At 35.9% G+C, this 12930-nt stretch overlaps 1 protein-coding gene across 2 annotated transcripts in view; it reads left to right on the top strand.

Moving 5' to 3' along the window:
- Positions 1-12930, top strand: part of WASL (WASP like actin nucleation promoting factor) — an 81679-nt gene that overhangs the window by 49243 nt on the left and 19506 nt on the right. For both annotated transcript variants that reach the window (XM_010804401.3, NM_174219.2), the window contains 3 exon segments: positions 730-753; positions 10207-10375; positions 11383-11425. In XM_010804401.3, the coding sequence (XP_010802703.1) occupies positions 730-753; positions 10207-10375; positions 11383-11425 (236 nt within the window).

The following is a 12930-nucleotide window of genomic DNA, read 5'->3' as shown; positions in this document are numbered from 1 at the left end:
TAGCCTTCAAACTTATATGTATGAACAGAACACTTAATCCAGGCTCCCCAACCTGATTTAGACCTGCTCCTACTCTCCTGGTCTTCCCTGTCCCAGTAAAAGGCATTGGCTCTACCTTGTCACTCTGGCTCACAGAGGTTCTTCATAAACCCTATCAGTGAGTCCTATTGTCTCTGCCTTCAAAAACGTGTCTTGAGTCTGTTTCTCACTTCTGTTGCTACCACCCTAATCCAAGCCACCGTCGTTTGTCATCTGGACTACCTAACGCTCTCACTTGTCCCTCTGCTGTCACTGTATGCCCCTTACTCTCTCTTTTCCACATAATAACCAGGCAGAACTTTTAAAAACAGATTAGATCATGCCATTTGTATTCAAAACCTTGTAAGAGCTTCCTATCATATATGAAATACAGTCTATATTCCTTAACCCATGTCTTGTGGGATCCTACATGCTCCAGTTCCCTGGTTTCCCTTCTGACTTCTCTCCTTCCACTCTTCTTTGGTTCACTGCAGTCCAGTATTATGGTTTTGCCTTTATGCTGTTCTCTCCTGAGGGCCTTTAAATATGTTCCTTCTCTTGCTTTATTCAAATGGTGCCCAAATGTCAGTTCCTCAGAGAAACTCTTATTAACCACTTATAAGAGTAAGACAGTTTAGATGAGTTAATTTTTTATGTTGGTTTTTGTATTACATATGTCTAATAATATTCTTTCAATTTATTTCCTAACAGAGAAAAGACGAGACCCCCCAAATGGTAAGCTCTTCAATAATTATTGATCAAAAAAATTTTAGGTTGTAATTTAATCCTTGTAGAAACAAGTATCATAGACATTGTGCTCAGTTGCTTCAGTCATGCCCGACTCTGTGCAACCCTATGGACTGTAGGCCGCCAGGCTCCTCTGTCCATGGGGTTTTCCAGGCAAGAAAACTGGAGTGGGTTGCCATTTCCTTCTCCAGGGGATCTTCCGACCGAGGGACTGAACCCAAGTCTCTTACATCTCGGGCATTGGCAGCCAGGTTCTTTATCACTAGCGCCACCTGGAAAGCCCCATCATACACATTAATACCTACTATTTAATATGTATGATTAAATACTGTAGTATATTGTGTTCTTATTTTAAAATAAATAATAGGTGGGGACTTAGAAATGTACTATTCTTTGGCTTTTTTCTAGGATGAGGGAAGACAACAAAGGCTGCCGTTCATTATTACATCTTAATTCCTTATGTACAGTTGATTTAAGTTCAAAAATTATACAAACTGGTCTTAATGTTTTCCTTAAAAAAAACAGTAAATGTTATCTATCATATCTCTTCATTTCCTGCTCTCATGTTTCTTTTTTTTCTTATTTCAAAAGATTATTTTGCAATGGGAATATGAAACTAGCCCCTTTCAGAATGAACACTTAACTATTCTGGTATGTTTAAATAAATAGTAGCTGTGCTTACTGTGCTGATGTGTTTAGAACACATAGTAGCTGCACATAATCCTCTTTAATTTGATAATGAAGTAATGTGGATTGAAGTATTAGTAACTGAAATAATACAGATTCATTTATTTAAAATACATGTATTTATACTAAAGAATAAAAACAGGATACTAAGATATAAAGGACAAGGTCCTAGATCTTTTGTGCAGAGTTTCATCCTGGGTCCCATAAACTCTGGCTGAAGTTTTGTGCTAAATGTTGTATATATGTTCTTTTCTCTGGGGAGAGGGGATCCATGGCTTTCATCACATTGAAATGGGATCCCTGATCCTATGATAGTAAAGAACTGTTGTTCCAGGAGCCTTTGTTATAGTGGGGAATATAGCTGCTGCTTTTTCAAAGGCATCTCAATTATCTCATCAGAATATAGGATGATTATTCAGGGAAACATTTAATATAGTACAGAGTTCTTAATATATGACAACTGTTGGTGGTGGTTGGTTTTTGTTTCTTTTAAACCAACATACTACTTTCTGATTTTGTCCTTAAATTTGTTTTTGTGATATAATAACATGAACCAGACATTGCTGTATTAAATTTTGGATTATTTACCTTATTAGAATTTTTTTAAAAACTTGACTACCTTCAGTAGTACTTAATATGTGCCAAGCATTGTATACTTTGACTTTCTCTTTGAATGGAAATTTTTAATACTTAGTCCTGTAACAGGACTGCTTGGGGATAAATAAAGTAATCAAAGTGTTTAGCATGGTGCTTAATACTAGTTACCATGATGAAGACAGTGACAGTGATCATACTCACAGCTACCCTTTAATGGTCATTTGCTACCTGCCAGGCACTGTCCAGAAACCAATTGAAGTAGCTGCTATATTATCCCTGATGTAGGTGAGAAGACTGGCACGATAGGTGACTTGCTCAGGGTCACAGAACTAGGAAAGTGGAGCAAGATTCAGTCTCAAGTGTTGCAGCTCCAGAGCCTGGCCCCGTAACCACTGTGCTGTAACCACTGTGCTACATCAGGATAGTTTTGAAGGAAAAACTGAGACCTAGAGAGGGTACGTAACATGCCTTGAGGTGTGCAGCTAGTATGTCACAGAAACAAGGGAAGCAGAGCAGCTGAGCCAGAAATCTTGCATCTGTGAACCTTTAATGTAGCATTAGAAGTTTTTCCACTTGTGTGCTCAATATTTCAATCTCCTCTTTTAATTTATTAAACTATTTGGCCTTCTGTGAGCATATATTAAGTAGCAGTGTGGAAGGCTTCCTAGTGTTAGCATCTTTAGGGAAAGTAATCTGAGATTATAAAGTGTAGATGTTGTACAAATAACATAATTAAAGTTAAGGATGTAAGTACTTTTTGATTTCTGTAATTTAATTAATACATATAAAATATGTTTTTGAAGAGGCACCTAATCCACAATGGTTTGAATTTGGATATTCTTTATGTGACAATGATGTTTTATAACTTTATTATCCCTAGTAAGAAATACTCATAATTAAATTTAGTTTCTTTCTCTGAAATGGTTCTTGTTTTAAAATCTTAAAATATAAAGTTTTAACCTTTTGGCACAGTGGTCCCAAACTTTTTTCATTAAATAAACAGAAAATTTAAAAATGGTATTGTTAAAAAATTATACAGCATGTGTTGCCAATATTTGCATACTTATTTATTTATAAGATACACGTACAATTATTAATAGAAATTTTCATATTTTTCCCTGCAGTGCAGTTGCTTGCCTTGTTCTCCCCATGGTGGAGAGAGGACTCAGGAATGTGGCCTATTGCTTTTCTGCATTTGCTGCGCTGCCACTAGGTGGCGATGGATACTTTTAACTGCCTTGCAGAGTCCATGCAGGGGCTTTGTCCCAATCCTCATTTCGATCAGTCTAGCCGACCTTTTCAAATTGTAACTGTAAAAAAGACACTTTATGTAGAAGTAACATGTATTCCTGCCCTAAAGTACAATTAGGACATGTGTTTTCCTCATTAACTCCTAATCCATACACTTTTTTTTTTTCTTTATTGGTCAACCTCACCTTTTAACTTAGACACTTTCCAATGATTTGTTCTCAGCTTTATGACTGCTTGACATCAGAGGTCACTAGGCCACCTGTTTCTCAACTATTTTACCTTGGTGAGAGCTCTCTGCTTTTTATGTAATTAAGCGGAAGAGTTTAGTTTGTTCTTTTAGTTTTAAATTTAACTAGAAATGCTGTTGAGTGAGAATATTAAAAAACCTTTTCTCTGACAGTTGTCGTTCATCAGAAGAAGGTAATTTGTCATAACTGCTTTTTGAAAAAGAAGGGAAACAGCCCCCCTTCATTATGTATTTACGTAATACATGTTCTTAGGATGAATGTAATTTCAGAAATGGAATAAGTAAAGTTTACTAGAAATGATTTATTTCTGTTACCATATCTTTCATAAACTTTATTTTAAAAATGATTCTGTACTATATACAAGTTATTAATTTTTTAGTCTGTCACTTTTAACTATTTAATTAGGCTTTAGAACATTATTTTAAATTTATTTCCTACCATCTTCAAACTGTAAAGTAAATGCTGCCAACAAAAATTGCCAAACACTTAGTCTCTTGAATGTGTAAAAAGCCCTTTTTTCTAAATTTTGAAACTCATAACCATTTCTTGTAACAGTTGGACCACAAACTAAGAGAACTGATAAATTGGTAAAGACATAAAATATACTTATTGTAAAGTTAGTGCTGTTGATCAGTCTTGGCATTTAACTGTTGTGTAAAAGGTACTCTAGTTAATAGAGTAGTGGACTAGACACCAAGACAGCAGAGTTTACCTTTCCCTTTGTCACTGACTGTGTGACTTTAGACAGGTCACCTGCCTCTTCCTGTCGTTAATTGTTGTTTTTTGTTTGTTTTGTTCTTTATTATAGAAAGAACACATCTGAGTATCATTCTGTTGGTGATGACACTGTCCTTAGTTTTTGTCTATAAAATGAAAGATTTTGAAAAACTAGCTAATTTCCCAGCTTATACCAGTTTTTTTAATAGGTCTCTAAAATCTGAATTTTTCTATATAGACTTAATTAAGTAGTGTTTTAACCAATACTGATGAAGTTTCTGTGAAATAAGTAAGTAGCTAATGGCACAGCTTTATGAACTGCTTGGTAGATGCATAACAATATATCCACACCTGATTTTGGAGGAGGGTGAGGAGGGGAAACTTTGGTATTTATTCTGAATATCAATTATATTTCATTCCTGTCCTTTTCATCCTTGACTTTCTTCAGAGATGGCTGAGTCATTTTCTCCAGTGAGTTGTAAATCAGGCTTTCAAGAATCTTAACTTTATTATTTCCCAGAAAAGAATTTACTAGCTTGAATAATTTAAACTGTTAACTTTACCAACTTTATACCATTTAGGATATTCTTAGGATAATAGGTTACTTTTATATAAACTAAAGTAACATCAAAATATTTTTATTTTTCCTAAAATTAATTATAATTGTTAAATTTTTGTTTTGTTTTTCCGGCTGCACCACACAACTTGTGGGATCTTAGTTCCCCAACCAGGATTGAACCCAGTGCTCATGCAGTGAAGTGCAGAGTCCTTACCACTGAAACACCAGGGAATTCCCAAATTTCTGTTGTTTTATAATGGAGAATCTGGTTATTCCTTTATTATTGCTTTTTGGACACACCTATTTCAGGAAGGATGACAGCATAAAGAGAGTATCTAACTCTGATATACCTCAAACTGACTTCAGTTCAGTTCAGTCACTCAGTCGTGTCCGACTCTTTGCGACCCCATGGACCACAGCAAGCCAGGCCTCCCTGTCCAAAACCAACTCCCGGAGTTTACCCAAACTCATGTCCCTTGAGTCAGTGATGCCATGCAACCATCTCATCCTCTGTCGTCCCCTTCTTCTCCTGCCCTCTATCTTTCCTAGCATCACGGTGTTTACAAATGAGTCAGCTCTTCGCATCACGTGGCCAAAGTACTGGAGTTTCAGCTTCAACATCAGTCCTTCCAATGAACACCCAGGACTGATCTCCTTTAGGATGGACTGCTTGGATCTCCTTGCAGTCCAAGGGACTCTCAAGAGTCTTCTCCAACATCACAGATCAAAAGCATCAATTCTTCGGCACTCAGCTTTCTTTATAGTCCAACTCTCACATCCATACATGACCACTGGAAAAACCATAGCCTTGACTAGACGGACCTTTGTTGGCAAAGTAATGTCTCTGCTTTTTAATATGCTGTCTGGGTAGGTCATAACTTTCTTTCCAAGGAGTAAGCGTCTTTTAATTTCATGGCTGCAATCACTATCTGCAGTGATTTTGGAACCCAAAAAATAAAGTCAGCCACTGTGTCCACTGTTTCCCCATCTATTTGCCATGAAGTGATGGGACTGGATGCCATGATCTTAGTTTTCTGAATGTTGAGCTTTAAGCCAACTTTTTCACTCTCCTCTTTCGCTTTCATCAAGAGACTCTTTAGTTCTTCTTCCCTTTCTGCTATAGGGTGGTGTCATCTGCATATCTGAGGTTATTGATATTTCTCCCAGCAATCATGATTCCAACTTGTGCTTCTTCCAGCCCAGCATTTCTCATGATGTACTCTGCATATGAGTTAAATAAGCAGGGTGACAATATACAGCCTTGACATACTCCTTTTCCTACTTGAAACTAGTCTGTTGTTCCATGTCCAGTTCTAACTGTTGCTTCCTGACCTGCATATAGATTTCTCAGGAGGCAGGTCAGGTGGTCTGGTATTCCCATCTCTTTCAGAATTTTCCACAGTTTATTGTGATTCACATAGTCAAAGGCTTTGGCATAGTCAATAAAATAGAAATCGCTGTTTTTCTGGAACTCTCTTGCTGTTTTGATGATCCAGCGGATGTTAGCAATTTGGTCTCTGGTTCCTCTGCCTTTTCTAAAACCAGCTTGAACGTCTGGAAGTGCATGGTTCATGTATTGCTGAAGCCTGGCTTGCAGAATTTTGAGCATTTCTTTACTAGCGTATGAGATGAGTGCAATTGTGCAGTAGTTTGAGCATTCTTTGGCATTGCCATTCTTTGGGATTGGAATGAAAACTGACCTTTTCCAGTGCTGTGGCCACTGCTGAGTTTTTCAAATTTGCTAACATATTGAGTGCAGCACTTTCACAGCGTCATCATTTAGAATTTGAAATAGCTCAACTGGAATTCCATCACCTCCACTAGCTTTGTTCATAGTGATACTTCCTAAGGCCCACTTGACTTCACCTTCCAGGATGTCTGGCTCTAGGTGAGTGATGACACTGTGATTATCTGGGTTATGAAGACCTTTTTTGTATACTTCTTCTGTGTATTCTTGCCACCTCTTCTTAATATCTTCTGTTAGGTCCCTACCATTTCTGTCCTTTATTGAGCCTATCTTTGCATGAAATGTTCCCTTGGTATCTCTAATTTTCTTGAAGAGATCTCTAGTCTTTCCCATTCTATTTTCCCTCTGTTTCTTTCCACTGATCATTGAGGAAGGCTTTCTTATCTCTCCTTGCTATTCTCTGGAACTCCACATTCAAATGGGTATATCTTCTTTTCTCTTTTGCTTTTAGTGTCTCTTCTATTCACAGCTCTTTTAAGGCCTCCTCAAACAGCCATTTTGCTTTTTTGCATTTCTTTTTCTTGAAGATGGTCTTGATCCCTGTCTCCTGTAATGTCACGAACCTCCGTGCATAGTTCATCAGGCACTCTATCTATCAGATCTAGTTCCTTAAATCTATTTCTGACTTCCACTGTATAATTATAAGGGATTTGATTTAGGTCATACCTGAATGGTCTAGTTGTTTTCCCCACTTTTCTTCAATTTGTCTGAATTTGGCAATAAGGAGTTCATGATCTGAGCCACAGTCAGCTCCCGGTCTTGTTTTTGCTGACTGTATAGAGCTTCTCCATCTTTGACTGCAAAGAATATACTCAGTCTGATTTTGGTGTTGGCCATTGGTGATGTCTGCGTGTAGAGTCTTCTCTTGTGTTGTTGGAAGAGGGTGTTTGCCATGACCAGTGCGTTCTCTTGGCAAAACTCTATGAGCCTTTGCCCTGCTTCATTCTGTACTCCAAGGGAAAATTTGCCTGTTACTCCAGGTGTTTCTTGACTTCCTACTTTTGCATTCCGGTCCCTTGTAATGAAATGATTGCTGCTGCTGCTAAGTCACTTCAGTCGTGTCCGACTCTGTGCGACCCCATAGACGGCAGCCCACCAGGCTCCTCCATCCCTGAGATTTCCAGGCAAGAACACTGGAGTGGGTTGCCATTTCCTTATCCAATGCATGAAAGTGAAAAGTGAAAGTAAAGTCGTTCAGTCGTGTCCAACTCTTAGCAACCCCATGGACTGCAGCCCACCAGCCTCCTCCGTCCATGAGATTTTCCAGGCAAGAGTACTGGAGTGGGGTGCCATTGCCTTCTCCATGAAATGATTAAGGGGGTTCTTAAATGTTATTAAGTATAAAGATAGGAGAGTAATAATTTGCAGCATCTTCTTTGAATGGTGTTGCTAATAATGATGAGTAATGATAAATTGTAAGAGGAGAGAAAACAGAAAGAGAAGAATGAGAAGTAAAAAGTGAGCACTAGATAAGTCTATGAAGATACTAGTATGACTCCAGTTCAACCCTTTAACATTTGAATTCTCATTATTTTTAATAAGTCCCTTTTTTGGAAACTACAGTGAACTCAAATCTTGAATCTGAACAAATTTGAAAATCTAGTTCTTTATCTCCTATTTAATAAACTTCCTATATTGCTTAACTAACCTTTAATTTTTGGTCCAATTATTGTCAGATTATTCCTTGATGCTAAATCAGCTTTTAATGGTTTTATCCATATTTTTCACTAGCTTCCATTTTTTTCCAAGAAGAATTTTTACTTCTTGCCAATATGAGCAATTTCCTACAGAATTTTGTATGAAACTATAAATAGAACTTTTAGACATTTACATACTGTACTTAATGACTTTGAATATTAAGGGAAAATAGCTGAATTGTGTATATCTTTTAGTTGTGTACAAATTATTTGTCTGATAAATTGGCAGATGGCGTTTATAATTTTATTTTTACTGTATTTCATCTTCAATAGTAGAGTTGAGGGAGAAAAAATTAGTTATATATAGTTTCCCATGGAGATAAGTGTTTTTTTTCAGACAATGTTTATGAATAGGTTGCCTTTGAGGTTTTCAGGATAATTGAAGAACTATTGTCAAGTTGGCATTTAGTGATCACTCAGGATACATTAGCCTATAATTTCTTAGAGTTTCTATCTGCCATTCTATGGTTGTGTTGGAGATTCCATACACCACCCCTCCAGTTGGTGATTCACTAGAAGGACTCACAAGACTGAGCATATAGTAAAGATCTCTTACAGTGAAAAAATACAAAGCAAAAACAAAAAAAAAAAAAAGGGAAAACACGTGGGATTAAGTCTGAGGGGAACCACACACAATCTTCCAAGAGTATTCTGTCATTGGTCACAGGGAATGTGCTTAATTTCTCTAGCAATGAGTTGTTGCAACACACATGAGATGTGTTAAGGAGAAACTCAGTGCCTGGGGTTTACTGGGGGCTAGTCATGTGGGCATCTTCTGTCTAGTACATACCAAGATTCTAGACTCACAGAAGGAAAGCAGGTATCAGCATAAAACATACTGATAGTACTAATAGTTGAGACACAATGAGCCCATCTTATCAGGGAATAAGAACCCTCTTAAAATCCTAGATCCTTAGATGCCAGCTAAGGGCCAGCCTTGCAAGCAGGCCTTTCTAAAGATAGCAGTCTTAGGCCTACTCTGTTAACTCTTTCTCTGCATAATAGTGATTATATTTTATACAACGTTTTTAAAATTGTCATTACTATGATCATCTCAGAGGAGTTTGGTCTAATCGGAAGTTTTGTCATACATTAAGAGAATCATACATTTAAATGTAATCTCTGAGGAACATGTGTTGCCCTTCAGTTTAATTTTTAAAGGAATTTTTAAGATGAATTTGTTTCATTCAGACTTTCATACCTTTAAGAGCAAGAGTACTTTTATGAATTATAAAACAAAATTTTTTGTGCTACATTTAGTGTCACTTCTGGAGATGCTGTTAATAATACCTGAAAATGCCTAAGGTCTTTTTGCTGTTGATTCTTGTGGAAGATGGAATGTTTTAAGAATTTTTGTGTCTTAAATTTTTGAGCTATATACTTCTGATAGCCAAAGTATATGTATAGTAATGAGAAAGATGCTACTAGACTTAAATATTACTGTTTTGGAAAAAATGATAATAATAATTATATAAGCATTTTTTTCCTCATAGACTAATAAAGTTGAAATAAAGAAGTAAAACTAGATTTCTTTACTAGATTTAAAACAAAGATGCTTCTTTTCTTTTATTCTTCTTATGTAATGTATGCCACTTTATTAATGAATAATGTGTTGGATGTGAAGCTTGTAATAGTCAAAATTTAATGGGTCAGATAAATTTAAATTCTTGTTGAAAATTCATTGTACTTTATGAGATTTAGTATTATAAAAATAGTTTTCTTTGAAATAATGTATCTATGCTAATTTAAGAATTTGTTATAGACTTCTGCAGTTTAAGAATTTTTGAAATTTATTATTTATAAAAATTAACATGTGATTTTAAAACAAATAATTTATAGTATTGAAGTGGTCCTGCTTCAGAAAAAGGTATTTAAATTATAAATTATGATTGTGATAATTCTTAAATCTCTTTCATATTATTTTGACTTTATTTGCAGGTCCTAATCTACCCATGGCAACAGTTGACATAAAAAATCCAGAAATTACAACAAATAGATTTTATGGTCCGCAAATCAACAACATCTCCCATACCAAAGAAAAGAAAAAAGGAAAAGCTAAAAAGAAGAGGTTAACTAAGGCAGATATTGGAACACCAAGCAATTTCCAGTAAGGCAGTTCTTTTATTATTCTTATCTTTACTTTTGATTTATTCATTTCTGCTCTTTTTTTAAATTGTTAGAAAGTTCTTTTTTCTTTTTGGGAGACCCCTTACCTTTATCGCTTGCATACCTTCTGCTATAATTTTGTTGTTGGAGTTTTTAAAGGCTATTGATCAATAGACTTTTTATGAATCTTAGTTACTTTACTTTTCCACCTATCAGAAAAGAAAAATTAGAGTTGTTTTTTCAACTAATTGTTGGACATGAAAATGAAATCTCACTTTTCTCTATAAATGATATTTGGAAATTACCTAAAGGCATTGTCCTATTCTGTTTGGGCTGCTAACAGAATACTATAGACTGGGTAGCTGATAAAGAACAGAAATTTATTTCTCACAGTTCTGGAGGATGTAAAGAGGCAGGCAAGATTTATTTAGTGTCTTGTAAAATCCCACTTCTTAGTTCATTGCCGTCTCCTCATTGTGTCCTCACATGTTGGAAGAGGGCGAGAGAGCTCTCCAGGCCTCTTTCTTAATGGCACCAATCCTATTCTTGGGGAATCTACCTTCATGACCTGATTACCTCCCCAGATCCTCATCTCCAGGAATTATCACACTGGGATTCGATCTCAAGATAGGAATTTTTGGAAAACTCAGTCTATTGTAGGCATCAAACCTTTGATATTCATTCGATGTATTTCAAGCATTCTCCTGTGCATTCTTCATTTCTTCATAACAGAATTCCTGTTGTCTTACACATGTAATGCTTGTATTCTTGGAAATGGATGCTCAGAAAGGTTGTGCAAAAATACTAAGGCTCAGTTAGTAGTGGAGTTGGGGCTAGAATCCTGGTCTCTTGACTACTTACACTTTTTTTCCCTGAAAATGATTTTGTCTATGAGAACCATTAGTTCAGGCTAAAAATTCACTGGTTGGGTTGGATTTCATGTGTATTATGTTTTTATTGTCACTTACGCATTTTTTTTTTCTGTTTTTTTTCTTTCTGCTACTTTAGACACATTGGACATGTGGGTTGGGATCCGAATACTGGCTTTGATGTAAGTTATTTTCAAGCCATAAATGTTATAACTCTAAATATGTAGGAATGTCATGTCCTACCTTTAGACTTTTATGCTTATACATTTTTGTGAGTTCTAGTGTTTGGTTGAATGTGCTTATATTCATGTTCATATTCCACTGAGGTTTAAAATCATATATTGTTCTATCATTGATGGCTAAGTCTCTAAAGAGAATTTTTTTTTTTTAGGCTTTATCTACTATAATATGAAATCTCTATGTTTTGAAAGCCAAGAGGAGAAAATTGTTTCTGCAAAGTGATCATTTGAGGGGAATATAAGCCAAATTACTTGAAAGTACTATAGTCACATTCTGAATATCCAAAGATTGTCCAGATCTTTGTATTCTATTGCTTCTTCTTGGTGATTTCGTCATTCATTCATTTATAGCATTTGAGCAAAATAGTTGAAAATTGGTTACCTAAGTATACATATTTAACATTTGACTGATAATCAGGGTTTGGAAAAATTATGTTGAAAAGAAATATTATTTGTGATTAGAATCAAAAATTATTTTGGTTACTTTTTTATTACTAGAACTACAGTGTTAACACCACAATATTAAAAAAAAAAAAAAAACTTTATTTTTTTTCTATTAGGGTATAGCCAATTAACAAACAATGTTTTGATAGTCTGAGGTGAACAGTGACGGGACTCAGCCATACATATACATATACCCACTCTCCCCCAAGGGCTTCCTGGGTGGTTCTAGTGGTAAAGAACCTGCCTACCAATGCAGGAGACATAGGAAATGTGCGTTCGATACCTAGGTTGAGAAGATCCCTGGAGAAGGTCATGGCAACCCACTCCAGTATTCTTGCTTGGAGAATCACATGGACAGAGGAGCTTAGCAGGACAGTCCATAAGTTCACAAAGAGACATACACGACAGAAGTGACTTAGCATGCACATTCTCTCCAAAACTCCCCTCCCATCCAAGCTGCCACATAACATCAAACAGAGTCCCATAGGCTATAGAGTAGGTCCTTGTTAGTTAAGCATTTTAAATATAGCAGTGTATACATTTCCATCTGGCAACCATAAGTTCCTTCTCTAAGTCTGTAAGTCTTCTGTTTTTTTGTAAGTAAGTTCAGTTGCATCATTTCTTTTTAGATTCCACATATAAGGGATGCCATGTGATATTTCTCCTGTATTTGATCTACTTCAGTCAGTCAGTATGACACTCTCTAGGTCCATCTGTGTTGCTGCAGATGGCATTATTTCATTTTTAATGGCTGAGTAATATTCCATTGTATATATGTACCACCTCTTCTTCATCCATTCCTGTCAGTTGACTTTGAGGTTGCTTCCATGTCTTGTCATAAACAGCACCACAGTGTTTTTGAATGCCTCTTTGTCTTGGGCATTTTACAGGGTACTTGGGTTATGAAGAGGTACTTGACCTCAAATTTTTTAATAGATTTAATAATACTTTTTGTGGTTATTTGTGATTATATCTAAATCTTATTTAGGACAAGGTAGAATAGA

The sequence above is a fragment of the Bos taurus genome, chromosome 4, assembly GCF_002263795.3.
Source record: "Bos taurus isolate L1 Dominette 01449 registration number 42190680 breed Hereford chromosome 4, ARS-UCD2.0, whole genome shotgun sequence".
NCBI lineage: Eukaryota > Metazoa > Chordata > Mammalia > Artiodactyla > Bovidae > Bos > Bos taurus.
The sequence above is the reverse complement of the archived record's forward strand: the minus strand, read 5'-3'. Positions and strand labels throughout refer to the sequence as shown.